At 41.7% G+C, this 19,807-nt stretch overlaps 1 protein-coding gene across 4 annotated transcripts in view; it reads left to right on the top strand.

The window, feature by feature from the left end:
• RNF19A (ring finger protein 19A, RBR E3 ubiquitin protein ligase) overlaps nucleotides 1-8,305 on the top strand; it is a 68,103-nt gene extending 59,798 nt beyond the window's left edge. For all 4 annotated transcript variants that reach the window (XM_075213880.1, XM_075213883.1, XM_075213882.1 and 1 more), the window contains exons 8-10: nucleotides 2,060-2,273; nucleotides 5,065-5,208; nucleotides 6,130-8,305. In XM_075213880.1, coding sequence (XP_075069981.1) covers nucleotides 2,060-2,273; nucleotides 5,065-5,208; nucleotides 6,130-6,805 — 1,034 coding nt within the window. In that variant the 3' untranslated portion in view covers nucleotides 6,806-8,305. The remainder of the gene's footprint in view (nucleotides 1-2,059; nucleotides 2,274-5,064; nucleotides 5,209-6,129) is intronic.
• Nucleotides 8,306-19,807: the final 11,502 nt, after the last annotated feature.

Below are 19,807 nucleotides of genomic sequence, written 5' to 3'. Positions count from 1 at the left end.
CCCCAGTGCTGGTGGGCCGTGTCCTACTCTGCTTGCTGGCGCTCTTTCAGCCGGGACAAGAAGAGATATAGGGAAATACAGGAGAACCAGGAGCTGTGTGTGTGTGTTTTCTAATCACCATGGCGACCCCTGTTGTACGTATTTTATAAATAGATGATTGTGGGCTAGATTCTATTAAGATAATGTCTAACAGCAGTACCTATAAGGATTTCCAGGGGTCATCAGAAAACCACAGACAGAAAACTGCCCCACGGTTGCCCATTGGACAGCTCATACATTTAAATATATTTCTGACTTTTTTTGTGGTCACATCTAAGAAAAGTGGTTTCCAAGATTAATATTTCCATGACATTAACAGTGAGGACAATTCAAGTAAACTGTACTTTGTGTGCAGTCTCTCTCGGCAAGTGGGTGGAACTTGTGAAGGTCGTCTGTATTTCAGATAGCCAACCCCCTTCCCTTCCTCATTCACATTCTTTCTATTAGTACTATGCAATGACTGCACTGTACGTTGTGTTTTTGCTTAAGACACTCTGTTGCCCTCTGCTGGTCATTTAATGCTACACAGCGGAGTTCCTCTGTCTGCTGAGATTTGTTTGGTGCTTGGTACAGTTTCGGTGGCCATCTCCTCCCAAATAAGGCAAGATTAAAATCCAAACCGCACTGTTCGTGCCAAGAGAATATTTTCGAACACAGACAAGCCAAGAATCTCCCAGCCAAGATGACAAATAATAACGTCTGTCAACATATTGCCAAGGACTGCAGCGTCGACATTGAACTGTCATGTATTGTATAGGGAAATCATCCTCTGCTAATAAGGAAACCACATGGTAGATGTGACTAATTTTCGTGTTCCTTTGTAGGATTACATGAGAGAATAAATCCTTGTTGTACACAGCTCTCAGTAAACAGAGAGACAGGAACTCACACAATGAGTTAAACCATTCACTTAGAACCAGGGTTCAATCCATACCTTAGAGACTCGTCTACAAGATGAAGTTTGGTATTTTGTAATTTGGGTTTATTTCTATACTATAATTATTTAATAAAGCAAATAGGCAAAAGCTATAATGCACACAACATTATTTATTTACGTATTTTCATCTATATTAGTATGAACCATGTACTTCACTGTTTAGACTACAATAACTTTTGAACATATAAACTGACTTACAGTCTCCCTTGTTAATATCAAGGACCAATCCTAATGTGAAATTAAATTAAAAGTCATTTTACTAAAGAATTTTATAATGAAATTGAAATGTGATTAAATAAATAGAGATGCTAAAGCACGTTGTGGTATTTTGCAAGTAACAGCAGTATGCAATTTAGTCATTATCTGGAAGTAAATGGATTTTAAATGGCACCATTCATTGGCTAACAGAGCAAATTTAATTGCAAGCTTTCAATACTACCCATATCATTTTGACAGGCCTCTTGACATCCTAAAATACTTAATCTCAAAAGCTTGTAATCCAAATTTATTTTGGGTAATGGACATACAGCATCCCAGATGTCCTGTGATACAAACATACTGTTATTGTAACGTGTGAGTGTTGTCCTGACACTGCTGTCCCAAATAACCATAAAATTACTGAACATGCTATTGTAGTTGTATATTTTATAGTCGGAATATTAAATAGCCCTGTTTTTTTGTCCACTTGACCTGTTTATTTTCCAGTAAGGGAACTCCACATAATTGTTCTTTATAGGACTATTTGTTTTTCGTTCTGTTCTCAGTTTGTGAGCCAAGGATATTGCTCACTTCTCAGGGAAAAAATGATGAAAGTAGATTTCCCCTGGTAACTTCCTGATCTAAGCCCTTAATGTCATATGAAATTACAAAATATTTTTTTGGCAGAGTTTGGTATTGCCGTTCGTTCAGTGTGGAAAGGCCAAGTGACCTTCAAATACTTAGCCATTGTTTGCATAGTTTTAACAACCTCCACTGCATCAGTGTGAACAACGTATCCTCCGGGTCATGTTGATTTTGTTGTAGTTTGTGCAGATCTGGCGGCAGTTGTACGCATTGCTCCAACAATATGTCTGTTTTGTTTAGACACCACGTCTGTGGCAGAGGCTCGTCACAACCCCAGTATCGGGGAAGGAAGCGTAGGAGGGATGACCGGCAGCCTGAGCGCCAGTGGAAGTCACATGGACAGGATTGGCGCCATCCGAGACAACCTGAGTGAAACGGCCAGTACCATGGCGCTGGCAGGGGCCAGCATTACTGGCAGCCTCTCTGGAAGCGCTATGGTGAATTGTTTTAATAGGTAAAGCACCGCTCACATTATTGGCTCTTGCTAATTGAAATGCCCAGAACCATTCTTTGGAGAACCGAAAATAAAAGCAGTTTTTACTGAGCGCTTTCAATATTACTTGGCATGAAACCTGTACGTAAGAGAATGGCTTGGCGTGGATGTGACGTCTGCACATACTGATAAACTGGAAAAATCGCTTTCTTCACATTTTCCTTTAACACATCTTCTTGTTGAAGCTACTAACATACTGACTTACACTGCTGGCAGCCCTGTATTCTTATAGTGCAGACATGTCACTCATTATCTGCTACATAAATGGCGTTGTGATGTCTTCCCTTGGATTACCAGAACAGACATGCTGGTTTAACATGGTCTTTACTAAAGGAATTTATCAGCAGCTAAGTCAAGTCTGACCTCTAACTGCAGGTTTTCTCCAATGTTCTGGAGGCAGAAGGAAGTGTGATATCATATCGCTGACACCACAATATCCAATTAACTCTCCCATCTGAACATCTGGTAAATCAAAGCTTAGATTGTAGCATATCCACAGAACACCTTATACTGGAGACTATATGCTGCCTATTGCAGCTTCATTGTGGATACACCACTGACCAGTCCCAGGATCCTCTGTTCACCAACACGTTCATGCAGAGATACAGAATACCGGCAGCTTACTCCTGTTACCCAGAACACATTGCTGTGCATGATCCTACAGGCTAATGGAATGTATGGGTGTGTGATTTGTTTTCGAATGCTTGAGTTATAGTCACATAGACTCATATAGTCATTTGTCACTCGAGATGGTGTAAGGCTCCATAGTTATATTATTATGTCTGTGCAATTCATTAATGGAAACATTAAATATTTATATTTTAACTTTTTTATAAGAAAAATAAATAAATAAAAGTAAATATTTTCTTTGTGTGTCCACATGAACAGAGAGCATAGATTGTAGTAAGGGTGTTCAACAAATACACATTATATTCAGTCTCCCTGATGCAGTCTATAATTCGACAACCTTTGAATGCAATTTATGAACGGTTTCCTGTAATAATAATAAAGTTTGAGTTTCTAAACAAGTTTGAGTCCATCAGGTCTGTGTTATATAAAAACATGTGGATTTGGGGCTTGTTCTGTTTGATTAGGCATCTAGTACAGGCTTTATGTATAAAACACAAATATAACTCAGTAAGTTACTGTTTTCTTCCAATCCAACTTTAAACATGCACCTTTTTAAAATGAAAGCATGTTTCTAACATAAATAGAGAATGTGTTTCTGGGATGATATATTAGAAACATATAGTATTAAGAACTCTGCTTTCATCCTCCAGCCTGACTATAATGGGATGGATTACCCATTAGTTTTACCCTCCAGCCTGACTATAATGGGATGGATTTCCCATTAGTTTTATCCCCTAGCCTCAGCCACATTGGCCCTGGTGCATATAGGGTAAAGAAACTTGAGGAACACTTTTCATCATGTTAAAATATAAATGAAGAATTGCTTAGCACTAGTAGAAGTACGCTCCATGTACAGACTGTGCCCATGTGACTACTGTTTGTAAGCAGTCACAAGCAAGGAGACTTCATGTGATGTCCACTATCCACTCGGAGATAACAAGGGACTGTCTGGACATTAAATATCCTTGGCATTAATTTGAAAACGTATACATATACTGCAAAAGTGTTTTAAAGCACATTCTTACTCAGAAAAGTGATCTGGGGTTCTAATTGCAATGGTGTAAGTACGTATTGCTTACACACAGTGGGGGTAACTATTTTGTGGACTGCAGTATTAAAGAATAAGCCTGTCCGTTCACAAGAACCACCAACGTCAGAGTATTCATGAGACACTTGTTGATATTGCTTTAAGCCACACAATGGCTGCCTCCAGGATAAGTGAACTGAAAATAAAATTCAGTTGTCTTTTTATAAAATGGTACATTGAGTGGCTATAAAAAGTATTCACTCTTTTGAGCATTTTTTTCACATTGTAATTTCTTACATCAGAATGGATGTATTCATACTAGTCCTTAGCATAAAGCACTTTATACGGCAAAAAACAAGCCTAAAACATTTTTGTTAATTAAAAATAGACAATTTATGACATAAATATTTACCTAATGTGCTAAGATGCCCCTAAATAAACCTCGGTACAATCAGAGGTCTTTCGAAGCCCCAATCGTTGGTAGTAGTTCACCTGTGGTCATTTAGTGTTTCAGTGGATTTCAGATTCACATACATACCGTTCTGTCAGAGATCCCAGAGTTGGTTAGTTAAGTCCCAAACAAGAACTGTCCGTAGGACAATAGCCCGGTCACTTCACAAACAATATGAGACTCTACATGCCAAGTGAAGGAAGAATCTATGGTCTGGCATCAAGATTGAACAATTAGGCCTGAACAATAGGAGCTATGTTTGGCAGAAGTCTAAGAACACTGCGCCTACCGTGAACCATGGTGGCGTCAGCACAATGCTATGGGGGGTGCTTTAATCAGGGACTGGGGGTATCAACAGCCAGTCCTCACACTGATCAGACCAGGGTTATCTTACCATGATTAGGGAGGGGTCTTCTGAATCATGTCGACTAGTCCATGTGTGTAACATGCTTTATAAATTATACACGTAAGTAATTACTGTGGATCTGTATAAAAGCATCAGTTACATGAGTCTACCAGTGTTTTAGGAGAATAAGAGACCACTGATTGATGGATTAACATTGACTCATGATTGCACTGTAAGTTTCCAGTGTGTATACTGTGTTCCTGGCCACTGTTTGACATGTCGTTGTGTAACTCTACAGGCTTGAAGTCCAAGCAGACATTCAGAAGGAGAGATACAGCCTGAGTGGTGAATCGGGCACTGTGAGCTTAGGAACGGTCAGCGACAATGCAAGCACCAAAGCCATGGCTGGATCCATCCTGAATTCTTATATCCCGCTGGACAGGTACAAAGTAGTTGTTGAGCGGATTATAGTCCTGTTATACGACTTGTTGCTTAATGGCCATCCGTTGCCAATGCTCATTTACCATCGTAGCAACCAATCAGACGCTTGTTTTTATTGTCTGATTTGCACTAGAGAAATGAAAGCTAATTTGCGGATCGGTTGCTGTAGTTTAGTGGTGGTTTTGCACCTTAATGCAATGTTAGTAAATGGGCTCTAATGGAAGCATGTTGTGAGCTGATCCAATATTGAGAGTGTATCCTCTACATTCACAATGAGAGCAGTGAGACACTGAACATAGGATGAGCCTACAAAATGCCTCCACGCTCCTCTTAATACTAGAGTAACAATGTGCGGTTCAGATTAAATGGGCACAGTAAGTTACTAATATGTTAAAGTATATTGTAAGCTTGCAAGCAGGGCCCCCTTACCTCTTTGTCTGTCTGTATTACACAGTATTGTTTTATTACTGTGTTTGTTCCCAGTTGTAAATACTATGGAATTTACTGGCGCTATATAAATAAATGATGGCTGTATCTCTCAGTATCCATGGTAGAAAGATGGCATTTGTGGTTGGCCAATAGAGGCGAAGGAAGGATTTGCATATCTCTAGCCAGAGTTCCTAGGGTGAGGTTGCATCTGTAAACCTTATTCTAAACTAGCTATGAACATGTGAATACCTACTGTTTTATGAGAAGGATCGTTGTGCATTGAGTAATGCCACAGTCATAAAAAAAATAATCTTTTGTAGACTCCTAGAGAACTGCCTTCGCCTCCGTTCTATAGTAATTTAATTGTTTTAATAGCCTATAGCGCTACGGAATTTGCTGGCGCTATATAAATAAATGATGATGATGATATCTTGAAAGCATCTATAAAATATTAGACAGCGCTGATCTAATTGTTGAACGTGTGTTTTTCCAGGGAAGGTAACAGCATGGAGGTACAAGTGGACATCGAGTCTAAACCAGCCAAGTTCAGGCATAATAGTGGAAGCAGTAGTATCGATGATGGCAGCGCCCCAAGTCGCAGTAATATGGGTGGCTCTGCAGCCTGCCAAACGGAAAGTAAATGCAGCGCCACCAAGTGGTCCAAAGATGCAACGTCCGGCAAAAAATGCAAAGGCAAACTAAGAAAGAAAAGTAGCACCAAGATAAATGAGGCGAGAGAGGACATGGACGCTCAGCTCTTGGAGCAGCAAAGCACCCATTCCAGTGAATGTGACTCCCCATCTCTTAGTGACAGCATACCATCCGTCGCAGACTCTCACTCCAGTCACTTCTCAGAATTCAGCTGCTCCGATATGGAGAGCATGAAAACCTCTTGCAGCCACGGCTCCAATGAATACCACACTCGCTTTGTTGCCGTCAGCCCACTCCCGGAAGTGGAAAACGACCGGCTGGAAAATTCTCCTCAGCCAAGCGGTGTTGCTATTGTCACCATCCCCGTACCCTGTACGGACATCCCACAACTCAGTTATATAGCCGAGGAGGGTGCCTGTCAGAGCATACCAAACACGGGGGAGGACGTGGAGACTGACACGGAGTGCCCTCCAAAAACACACCCACAAGGGAACTGTGCAATCCAAACTGATATATAGGCCTGTTATTGCTGCAATACTGCTCCTTACCACTAACCAGTTCTGCTAATATGGAAAGCTTTGCAAAAAGTTGGGCAACCACTCGGGAAAATACAGTAATAAAAGAGAACTTAAAACCTTCCCGTTGTGTAACATTGATTTTGAAAATCCATTATTTGAAGCATTGTGACAAAATGACAATGTCTAATGCACACTGATGGCTATAAAATCTTAGTCGTTTGGAAGGTTACAGAGTACCCAATCTTTCAGTGCTTGTGCATCTACATTTAGCAGAAAATAAGAGGTTATCTGCAAGCTGCAGCCAAACTTGAAACTCCCCAATACACAACAGGCTTGCGTGCACTGCACGGCAGCCATTTTGACTGCATGTCAATGTTCTGAGAGGATTTTGCTGTAAGCGTTATTATAACAGGGTCATAACTACAATCACTAGTTAATTATGGGTATAACTTCATTCCAAGATATTGAGGTTGTGAAAAATGTTAAGTTTTTCAGCTAAATAATTTCTCTGCAAGGTTTGCAGGCCTCCAGTTGCATAGAGGTTACTTAAAGTTATGCTAAGAGCAGAGGATTTTTTTATTTTTGTTTTCTTTTTCTTTTTGCACAACTAAGAGAACTGGTACATGTTGAATAGAAGTATTGTAAATATTATCCCTTTTCTAGCATCACTTGTGTTAAACAGACCAACACAAAATGGCGTCCACATGACACTATATGAACCAATCGTACTCTGAGGAAACGAAGGGCAGTTCAATGTCACCTTTCTTTCGGGGAGCAGATCACCCTCTGGTTATTTTGGTGCCTTCAGCAAAAATAGACTGGGTTGTAAGTGCCTGGTCATTTGATAATTTGTATTGTATGTATTTTGTTTGTTTTTTATTTTTTCCTCATAGTCCTGTATGGCCTTTTGGGGGACTTGTTTAACACCCCAGGCCGAGCAATGACTGTGGTAGATCATTATAAATGTATGTCATTAATTACAAATGTATTCACCTACCAAAGACTCACTCAGGCTTTAGGGGGAAGTAGCGACATGACATCTAAAATTGCAAAATAAAGCACAGTGCAGAACTTGCACACATGCTGAGTATTTCAGTACAAAGGGTGGATGTGGATTATGGCTGCAAGTTTTAGTTTTATAGTTTTAATTTTTTCAAAAGAAATGTAAAGTCTAAAAGTCCAGAAAGTGGTCAAAGCATCTTAACTGTTAATCTGTGCAATGTAATTCACTTTGACAAAGCAAACCAGGTGTAGGTATTGATTTGGTCGATATTCTGTAAGTATTGTCAAGATGGTGCTATTGAATGTCCTGGAGTGGTTCAAAACGTTACGCCGTGTGCTGCAGTCCAATACCATGATTCTAATCACCAGTTTAATCCGCTTATAACACTAGTGCCAGTTAAATTTGACAAAGCTTGTTACTGTATTTGTATATTTGTTTTATTTTGCCTAAAATTCTGCGTGTATAATGCATACCTGAATAAATGTGTCTGTGCTGAGCGTTCATTGTCTTTTTATCAGTCTGAATAATGTACAGCTACACCAGACACTCACTTTAATATGTTGCCATAGGTTGGTTGTTGGCATGGGCAGCTTTTTGGAAATATTTCTGATTGTAGTGGTCACATGACTGGAGATCTAGGAATGTTGTTTTTGCCATAGATGATACTGATTGGGGTATAAGGCTAGATGCTGAATTTAGTGTTTCTGGTATGGCATAGGCTAATAAAACGTCCTGTAAAAGCTTTAAGGTATAAACCACAAAGCATCATAGCTTCATGAACAGATGATGGTGCACACATACTTGCAAATGGTTCTGGAGTGTTTTGTGCAAAAGCTTATTATCATTATCCGCTCTGCCTCTGACCGCCGCCTCACTACTTCACTGATCACCTCCTCTCACTCTCGTCTTCAGGACTTTGCCCGGACTGCTCCCCTGCTGTGGAACGATCTTCCACGTTCCATCAGGTTAGCATCTACTCTCAAAGGCTTCAAGCGTGCCCTTAAGACTCATTTCTTTATTCAAGTCTATCAGTCCTCCTAACTCTCTTATCCTGGCTCTCTCCCCTAGTTAGTACCACCCTTTTTTGTGTCTCCCCCTTCCCTTTAGGTTGTTAGCTCTCATGAGCAGGGAGCTCTTTCCTTGTGTGCTCCTTCTACTATTTCTTCACCCTCTGTACCTCTTGGCCTGCTTCGCTAGCCCTGTTTTACCTGTTTTATTAAGCTTCGGCCTTCTTCCTGCTGATTTCTACCATCCCTTTCACTATCTGTCAGATATAATTTGATTTGCTTTACCCATGCACCTGTGTTTGTATATATTTGTGTATCATGTTGTGTCTTGGTTCTGTTTTCTGTATATGTAATGTACGGCGCTGCGGGCCCTTTGTGGCGCCTTATAAGTCAAAGATAATAATCATTAATCATATCATTATACTGTACAATTTAATGTAATTGGTGGACATGGAAATAAGGTGAGTAGATAAAGTGGGAATTCCTCTATTAAGCCTCATCCTGAACAAAGACTGTCATCATATCCATAACTTCCTCAGAAGTAAAGTAGCTGACTTTAGTGGCTCCCCCTGAGTGTTAGAAGTTGAGTCTGCATTTTCATATTTGGTTGGGGATTTTTTTTCAAGTGCAGAATTCTCTGACTCAAGACAGTGTCTGTGGCAGTGCATGTATGTCTGTAACTCCACTAGGATCCTCTGAATAATAGCAATATCCTCATACGCAGCAGGACACAGAGAAGAGAATGTATGAAACCTAAGTGCCATAACAATGGCATAGTCTAGATCCATCTCCTGCATTCTGTTGCTTTGTAGAACTACAACTCCCAGCATGCCCTGGCATACCTGAAGCGGTTTTCTTTACATACAGCATAGCCCTCCCCCATCTGTACAGGAAATTATCATCACAGTGAGTCCCTACCTCCCAGGCTATACAGGAGATATGAGTGTGCCCCGCCCTCCCCCCACCTACACAGGAAATGTCACCATCACAGTGAGCCCCGCCCTCCCCAGCTATACAGGAGATATGAGTGTGCCCCGCCCTCCCCCCACCTACACAGGAAATTATCATCACAGTGAGTCCCTACCTCCCCAGCTATACAGGAGATATGAGTGTGCCCCGCCCTCCCCCCACCTACACAGGAAATGTCATCATCACAGTGAGCCCCGCCCTCCCCAGCTATACAGGAGATATGAGTGTGCCCCGCCCTCCCCCCACCTATACAGGAAATGTCACCATCACAGTGAGTCCCTACCTCCCCAGCTATACAGGAGATATCAGTGTGCCCCGCCCTCCCCCCACCTATACAGGAAATGTCATCATCACAGTGAGCCCCGCCCTCCCCAGCTATACAGGAGATATCAGTGTGCCCCGCCCTCCCCCCACCTATACAGGAAATGTCATCATCACAGTGAGCCCCGCCCTCCCCAGCTATACAGGAGATATAAGTGTGCCCCGCCCTCCCCCCACCTAGACAGGAAATGTCACCATCACAGTGAGTCCCTACCTCCCAGGCTATACAGGAGATATGAGTGTGCCCCGCCCTCCCCCCACCTATACAGGAAATGTCATCATCACAGTGAGCCCCTACCTCCCAGGCTATACAGGAGATATCAGTGTGCCCCGCCCTCCCCCCACCTATACAGGAAATGTCACCATCACAGTGAGCCCCTACCTCCCAGGCTATACAGGAGATATCAGTGTGCCCCGCCCCTTCCCCCACCTACACAGGAAATTATCATCACAGTGAGTCCCTACCTCCCAGGCTATACAGGAGATATGAGTGTGCCCCGCCCTCCCCCCACCTATACAGGAAATGTCACCATCACAGTGAGCCCCTACCTCCCAGGCTATACAGGAGATGTTATCACATTGTGTTCCTCCCGCCCCACCAAACTATACAAGAAATGGCATCATCACAGTGTGCCCCTCTCCCCCCAGCTATACAGGAAATGTTACCATCACAGTGAGCCCCGCCCTCCCCAGCTATACAGGAGATATCAGTGTGCCCCGCCCTCCCCCCACCTATACAGGAAATGTCACCATCACAGTGAGCCCCGCCCTCCCCAGCTATACAGGAGATGTTATCGCATTGCGTTCCTCCCGCCCCACCAAGCTATACAAGAAATGGCATCATCACAGTGTGCCCCTCTCCCCCCAGCTATACAGGAAATGTTAGCACAGTGCGCTCCTCACAGTTATAGAGGAAATGTCATCATCACAGATGTTCCTGTCATAATTATGTCCTTCCCTGCTGAAAAGCACTCTGCCTTGATAGGTTCTACATGAAGTGATGAACTCCCCACTTACTGCAATTATTTATTTGTTTACCAACGCAGAGGCCCTTCTGCATTCCTTTTATTAGGCTTTTATTGTCATTCTGAAAAGTGAGAAGACCCCTAACACCTGGGATCCTTGCACTCTCCAGGGTGTTCTCCTTTTTTGTTCCACCTGACATGGTTTACTTCTGGGAAGATCATGGACATCAATCTCCGCAGACTGTACACTAATATACAAGACCCCACATGATAACTCTGAGCAGTTGGTAGACCCTGTTGAAGCGTCTTGTCATGTGAAAGTACCTCTGAAAGGCAATGGCCAGATTTGGATTTGGCCCTAAGTCAGTTGGGTTGATGTAGTCAGTTGGGTTGATGTACATATAGCTTAGAATTCATGCTTCAATGTCCTATGTGTTCTCCCTGCAGAGGATTTCCATCATAGATCTCCACTTTTCCCAGACCTCTTTTCAATATCTAGTGGACCATTGGCAGTAGAGATTATGGACATTGCTTCTATCCCTGGACTTAGATTGGGTATTTGAAAGAAACATGTCATCTGTGTAGGTAGCAATCACTATATCTGGAGAGTCTTAGTGTTCCGCATCCATACCTGTTAAAATTAACAATTTAGGTCTGTATGTCAGTTGTCCATTGTAAGTTATTTCCTCCAGGTGATGGGCTTCCATATCTGCAGAGGGTTGATTGATTTAAATATCTCAGGATAGTGGTTTCTACGAAGCTGTCTCTCTTCCCTACCCTTGATGTTTCCAACCTAATTGTCCAACAAATAAAAGGCAGATTATCGACCCTGAGCCATCTACTAGTCCATTCCAGGCCACATCAGCTTGGTAAAAATGATTTCCATAACAGTTTTCATGTATTCCACAATTCCCTAGTAATATCTAAACGTATGTCCTTCCATGGCTGCCTGCTCTACTTTTAGCAGTTAGTTGGGATATGCTAAATGACGGTGGTGCCCTCTGCTGGGTAATCCAGCCTCCAGGCATTGGTTGCTGGCTTGTATGCATCAATGACCAACTTTTCAGGAAGAAGGTCTCTATGGAAACTATCAATAGGTCTACAAACTCTGTGTGTTTGCTGGAATAGGGCTAGTGATCTCTGCTACTTTACCTCCTTATGGTAACCTGCAATACCAGTATGGACCAATATATGATAGATATACACTTTATGGACAAAAGTATTTGGCCACACCTGTTAATTATTGAATTGAGGTGTTTCAAACAGACCTGTTACCAGAGGTGTATAAAACCAAGCACCTGACCATGCAGTCTCCATTTGCAAACATTTGTGATACAAAATGGGTAGTTCTGGCCATGCTGGTTCATGTCCCCCCTCAGGAGGATGAAATGTTACGGTCCTCTTTCAAATTCAAATGGCAGACCAGGAAAATAAAATATTTGGGAGTCTATCTTACATCTCGTTATGACCTCCTTTATCAGGAAAACTTTCCACCTCTATTTTCCAAAACACAATCTGATTTGGCATCCTGGAACCGTCTCATCATCTCATGGCTGGGCAGGATCATAGCAGATAAAATGAATATCATACCCAAATGGTGTTATCACTTCCAAACTCTACCAGTTGCAGTCCCTGCCATCCTATCCAATATCCAGAAAGCTCTGACTTGTTTTATTTGGAATCACAGGCCCCCAAGGGTCTCGCTCAATATTCTGAAAAAGCCCATCTCTAGTGGCAGCAGGGGACTACCCGATATTAAGTTATATTATCTGGCTTCCATTTCTCCCAAATTGTTGCATCATATGCCTTCTTGGGTTCCACCTTGTGGCTTGACCTAGAGGCGGCATATATAGCTCTTCCTGATTCCACCTCACTATGGGGTCTACCCCCCTATACTCCGGCCACCCCCCATCCAAATTACTTCCTACCACTAAATTTGACATCAAGATTTGGGATTCTCACTCCTTTAAATTGAAACTCACATCTGCCCTTTTCCCTCTGACCTCCATATGGTTTAACCCTATATTTCCTCCTGGCCTCTCCAAGGTGAGACACTGCCATTGGACTCAAGCTGGCCTCAAATTCCCATCAGATTTCTCGAAACAAGGCCAGTGGCTCAAACTAGCAGAACTTCAGCCACGCCCCCCAGCTCGAATGTTTAACCCTTTCGAGTTCTTCAAAATCACCCACTTTTACAATCCCTACCACCCAAATATTTACTACATCTCCTTACCCTGTTCGAAAACCTTTGCAAACTTCAACCCATGGATAAGGGTATGATATCACAACTTTATAATATCTTTCTTGAATCCACTATTCATCCACAACTCTCACATAAACTCCCCCCCCCCCCCCTTCATTAATGTAAGCACAAAAACTGCAGTTTGAGCTTAATGGAATGGGTTTCCATGGCCAAGCAGCTGCATGCAAGCCTCATGTCACCAAGACCAATGCCAAGCGTTGAATGGAGTGGTGTAAAGCACACCGTCACTGGACTGTGGAGCAGTGTAAATGTGTTCTGTGGACTGACGAATCACGCTTCTCTGTTTGGCAGTTAGATGGGTGAGTCTGCGTTTAGCGGATGCCAAGAAAATGTTACCTGCCTGACTGCATTATGCCAAGTGTGAAGTTTGGTGGAGGATAATGGTATGAGGCTGTTTTTCAGGGTTTGGGCTAGGCCCCTTTTCTCCAGTGAAGGGCAATCTTAATTCCTCCTCATACAAGGTAATTTTGGACAATTCTATGCTTCCAACTTTGTGGCAACAGTTTGGGGAAGGCCCTTTTCTATTCAAACAAGACTACAAAGACATGATTTGATGAGTTTGGTGTGGGAGAACTTGACTGGCCCGCACAGAGCCCTGACCTCAACCCCATCGAACACCTTTGGGATGAACTGGAATGGAGATTGCGAGCCAGGTCTTCTCGTCCAACATCAGTACCTGACCTCATAAATACTCTACAGAATGAATGGGCACAAATTCCCATAGAAAAACTACAACATCTTGTGGAAGCCTTCCAAGAAGAGTCGGGCGCACGCAGGATTGTCAGGGTCCCCCCCCCCAAAAAAAAAAAACGCGAGAGACCGCTGCTGCGTATGCGCCCGTGCATGCGCAGCAGCTCCGTTTCAGCAGCGCTGTCCTATACAGCAGCCGTGGCGCTGTCAAAGAAGCGTCCGCGGTGGTGCTGTATACAATACAGCACCGCCGCGGACGCTTCTTTGACAGCGTCGCGGCTGCTGTATAGTACAGTGCCGCTATGGTGGGCACCTAGTTAGTGCAGGGGGGGGGGGTTTCTGGAGACTCAGAAACCCCCCCTGCGTACGCCACTGAGAGTGGAGGCTGTTATTGCTGCAAAAGGGCAACCAACTCCATATTAAAGTATATGATTTTGAATACAATGTGATTTCAGTTCTTGTTGGTGTAATGGTCAAGCACGCAAAAACTTTATAGTCCATATAGTGTAACTGCATGGAGAGATTATGGGATCAGGTGGCTGAAGAATGTACTAAATCAGGGTTGTGTTTGCTTGTAAAATATTAAATTAAAATTTCAACTGCCTAATTTTTTTTCCCCCCCATACTTTAGTTTTGATCTAGCAATGTCTTCCCTTGAAGATTTGATGCAGTCCCACCGCATACACCAGGCACTATCAGGCAAATACTTTATGCAAAGTTTTAGACTGTGCCTTCCCTTAGAACAGAGTTTCCCAAACTCAGTCCTCAGGGCCCCCTAACAGTGCATGTTTTCCATATCTCCTGTTGGAGCACAGGTGTATTCATCACTGACTGACACATTGTTACAGATCCACAACTAATTTCACTTGTCACCAGAAAAACCTGCACCTTTAGGTGGTTCCGAGGACTGGGTTTGGGAAATCTCACAAGCATTTCTACATGTGCCCAGAACACTTCTAGCCAGCTTGAATGTATGCTCTTTTATATACCCATGCATTCATATAGTCTAAGGCTGATAGACACTGGCACAGATGCGACGCGGATGATGGCAGTTCATGCATATGACATAGACTTGTCCTGCTATAGCTAAATTCTCATATATTTATGAGTAGACTTGTTTAGGTGTCTGTTATTTCCATATCTTTTCCTGTTGCGTGTGGTTGATAGTCTATAGGAACAACAGTCTTATTAATTAGGCTGTGATTCCTAAAATGACTACTTACCTCTCCAGGCACTGCCCTGAGAAGTTAAATAAAGTGTGTAATCCATTGATTAAATCTCTCCAAAACCCTTGCGTATTTCTTAGTTTGCAGTGTGAGTATTCTCTTTAGGCTATGGTGGGATGGGACCACCTTCATTATCGTGTGATGGAACAACCCCAGCAGTCATGTTTGTAGAATGATCCTTGTATTATATAAAAACATAATATAAATATAGTTATTTTGAAGCCAGGTACCCGGGTTTCACACAGCTCACTTCAGAGAGGATCCATTGGAAGTAGGCACACTCCCTGGTCAACGCGTTTCAGGTACAGAATCATGGCAGTCTTTATCATGGCAATGGGAAGTTCTAACTCGTTAGAAGGGCGTGTAACCCGGGTGTTTGAGTCACTGCTCACTTCATGCTGTTTCACCAAAACTCATTATGGTAATTTTCTTTTCTACCTATTGGTATGCCGATTCCTATTGGCTTATTTTTTTCTAAACTGCTTAGTATATGTATTTCCATGGTGTATACACATTTTACTTTCCATTTCTAGTTAAGGTAGTTGGTCTTAACTGTCCCCTTCTTGTAATCCTTTATCACATGTGTGTATTTGTAAGTTATTTTAATATATTTCACCTTGTTTTCCGGGAGGATGTCATTATTAAACAATAATCATTAAAAGTTATATTTTAATTAACATTAGGAGTGCTAATTTGTCCTTCTAACATGAACCTCTGTTCATTATTCGTTCTGTCCAAATATAACAGGACCAGCACCCCCACAAGCTATACGCTATAGATTTATATCTTGACATACATTGCATGTGGATGTTTTCTTCTAATCCCTGTGCAGAGCATCTCCCCCTTTAGTTACTTTAATCCTTAATTCTCACAAACACCTAACCTGCCCTAGGGCTGGCTTCTGTCTAGATATAGATTGAGGGCATATTGTCTTAATTCTAAAAGTGAGATTAGGACAGTAATACAGGTAGTGTAATGGAGGCTTTTTATATATATATATATATATATATATATATATATATATATATGTATATACACACACATACACAAGTTAACCCGTGCATGATACTCATTCATTCTAGTCAAATCAAGCTACTTAAGGTGTTAAAAAGGTTCTTGTCATGCATTTGGGCCTAGCCCAGGCCTCCTCAGGGGAAGAGCGTTACTTCCCGACACAAGCGCCCTTTTTTTAACGTGGTTTTGTCCACATGTCACCACCTCATTATTCTTCTCCATCACCTCATCCTTCATCTTCATAGCCACATCCTTCATCAAGCTACTTAAGGTGTTAAAAACTCCCCACTGTCACCCCCGGCAACCACTCCCAACTGTCACTTCTCCTTCAAGAAATATATAGGTCAGTGTATAACTCTGTCCAGCAGGTGGCGCGGCAGCTTGGGGTTTTTTTTTTTTCACACACGCCACTAGGCATTTATATAGTAGATATATATGAAAAAAAAATGTGTTAAGCTTCCCTGAAGACATTGTTTGTTTTCTTTTTTTTTTTTTATGGGACCACTTAAAATTTTAACTGTTAGGGGACACAGTGATAGAATCAGGGAGAGCAGTCAGGTGGGTGGTACTGTGCAGCACAAGAGAAGTCTTTGTGATGGGAATGTGAGTAGTTGATGAAAGGGTAAGTCTGACAGATTGAACAGAACAAGAATACGGAGATGCAACATTGTGATTTGGAGGCGAGTAGCAGAATGTTACATTGAAATTAAATGCAATTATTGCATTTATAAAATGACTGCTTAAGAAAATTAGTTTAGCAGCTGTATGGAAGATGGATTGAAGCAGAGGCAGTTTAAGCTGGATACATACTACAGAATTTTCCACCAACTTTTTATACCGATCGATTTTACATCCGATCGCTCGGTCCATGGACTGCATACACATTAGCCTTGTTTTAGACGATAAACGGAAGAGCGAACGTCCTGTTAGCGACTTTTTACAGCCATGTTGTCGTGAGCAATGATTTTAATTTCGTACACACTGAAGCAACATTTGTGGGGCATGTAACGTTATACCAAAGATATTAGCATAAAGGGGCAGAGCTTTCACTGTAATTAACACCCAAAACCGCATAAAAAGAGACGGAAACACTGTCTCTTCATTCCTATAAAATAGAAGTTTATTACCATACATAAGATTTCGAAAAAACATTTAACTTGTAAAGTGCAATGCAATAATTATTCCCAATAATAAAATCCATTCGTATGTAATGGTCCTGTACAGGTTAGAGAAATAGCCCAAAATCTCCATACGACATTATTATACACGAATAGGCATTGCCCACAATGCTCCTTTCTCTGCGGGCATCATCGCTGATTGGTCCACAGCAGTAACAAATGCCCATGTCCGTGTGTATAAAATGACAGAAGCCTGTCTGGTGCCAAGGAACGTGATAAGATGGCGAGTGAGGAGAAGGTGTCAGTGGGGGGGTTGCAGCTATGGAGACGGAGATGGTGCTGGAAGGGCCAATTTTTTTTGAAAAAGTTAAGGTGGGGGGTGGAGATGCTCAAGAAGAGCAAAGAGCAAATCCAATGAGCCCAAGAGAGGTGAAGATGATAGTAAACGTACTGGACCAGTATGACTACGACAATAAAAAAAAAAGTGAGTAGCACGTGTAGTGTACCTGTTTCCATTGCTTCGTGTAAAACTAGAATGAAATAAAGTCCTTCAAAGGCCTAATTTGTAACAGATTTTTTTTTTTGTCAGAACGAACAATTAACAGTGAGAAGGCCTGTTTAGATACCACTGATAGTACGAATGTAACACCTGTTATCAAACAAGAAAAATATGTTGAATACCAAGATATGAAGGAAGTTATACACGAAGGTATTGCAGTGAACTAATAATGCTATGCTATAACTTTAAGAGAAATTACCAGATATTATGTTCAGTTTAAAAGACAAATTATTCAAGGTTGTGCAACTACATAGCAATATGTTCTCATGAACAGAAACAAACCAAGGATACGCAGTAAAGCGAAACGTTCTGCACAGAGCAGCACAAGAGTATTGGCAGAAAACCTGGAAAGAGATAACGCATAAAGAAGAAAGAATTGTTTGAACTTTGTTGGAAAACTGCAATATACACAGTTGTTGATTGACTTTCTTTCATAATTTACTGTCTTATAATTGGTTGTTCAGCATCTATACCCCTAGCCTTACATGTATAAAAATAGACACTGAAGCGGTCTCAAATTGGAACAGAATAAAAGTTGCTCAGCATTATATCATACAGGTGTTGAGTATTTTCTGTTCACCAGTCGACTGAAAACAAAGAAAGATCTGACTGACATTGAAGGTGATTGATAGAAGTATCGGTGAACCCCGATACCCCAACAGGGGAGAGCCCATTTGCTGCTCCCTGGGACACCCCAACTGAATGAAGCAGTAAAGTCATCAGAGATTCTAACGGAACACCTGTAAAGCTAGATCAAGAACCAGGACAGCCAGTGCCCCTTAGACAAATAGATCAGAATTTGGATGAAAACCTAGTGATATTCTGTAGCATTGGACCGGGAAATATACTCTTGGGACTTCAGTGGTAGATGACCATTGGAGACTTTAGTTAAAGTGTGACCCTGTAGGGGACCTAGCACACTAGGGGGTAAACGTATTAATATGCGATTCTAGCAAGTTGCCGATATACTGCGACTTTGCCGGGCGAACTTCAGACGGCAATGTGGTTATAGACAAGTTTTGCCTTTAAACATATTTCCATTTTATATTTCCCCGGCAAAGTTGCCGAATATCAGCAACTTGCTAGAATCGCAGATCAATACATTCACCCCTAGATGTTTATATCTGCAGATGGTGTGAAATAAGAGTGTTAATAATCTTACAATTACATCCTTGACAAAGAACAGGATGGTAAATTGCTAGAAGAAAGATTTGGACAGAGGCGAGATGGGCAGATAACTCGTGGTTTCGGGGTCTGTGCATGTGTAAGATTTCCACCTAAGTCAACTATGCTACTTCTGCAAGAGCTAATATAATACGGAGACATATATATATATACTAGATATACAATGGTAAAACGCAAATCATTAGGTAGATATCCAAATATCCAAAGGTTTCAGAGATGGGCAAATTAATAATGGGAACAGGAGTTAAAAAAATAAATACAAATAAAAATTAAACAAAGTGTTTACATTAGAAAAAGGTCTTAACCTGCCACATACTGTAATTTGTCCTATTACTGACGCTACTTTTTTTTGGCCACACCTTTAAATCCTGTTGAAAGAAGACTACTAGTAGCCTTTGTGTGCATTCATATAACAATAACCCATGTGGTCCGAAAATAATCTGACTTCTTGGCCAGTTTGTCTACATACTAATTGGGTAAGCTCTAAATCTGGACAAACTTTTCATATCCAGGGCTGCGCTAGAGACAACATGACCCCCAGGGCCGCTATGTCACCCCAGTTGAATTATCATGAAAACAACTTTGTCTCTTCTTAGAGCAGAGGTGTTTTCAGTAGTGGTATCCTATTACAGTGTAGGAATACACCAGTTATACCTTTAATAAAAGCACCATAGAAGGGAGA

Source organism: Mixophyes fleayi, chromosome 5 (assembly GCF_038048845.1).
Source record: "Mixophyes fleayi isolate aMixFle1 chromosome 5, aMixFle1.hap1, whole genome shotgun sequence".
Taxonomy (NCBI): domain Eukaryota; kingdom Metazoa; phylum Chordata; class Amphibia; order Anura; family Limnodynastidae; genus Mixophyes; species Mixophyes fleayi.
This window is presented reverse-complemented; position numbering and strand designations above follow the sequence as displayed.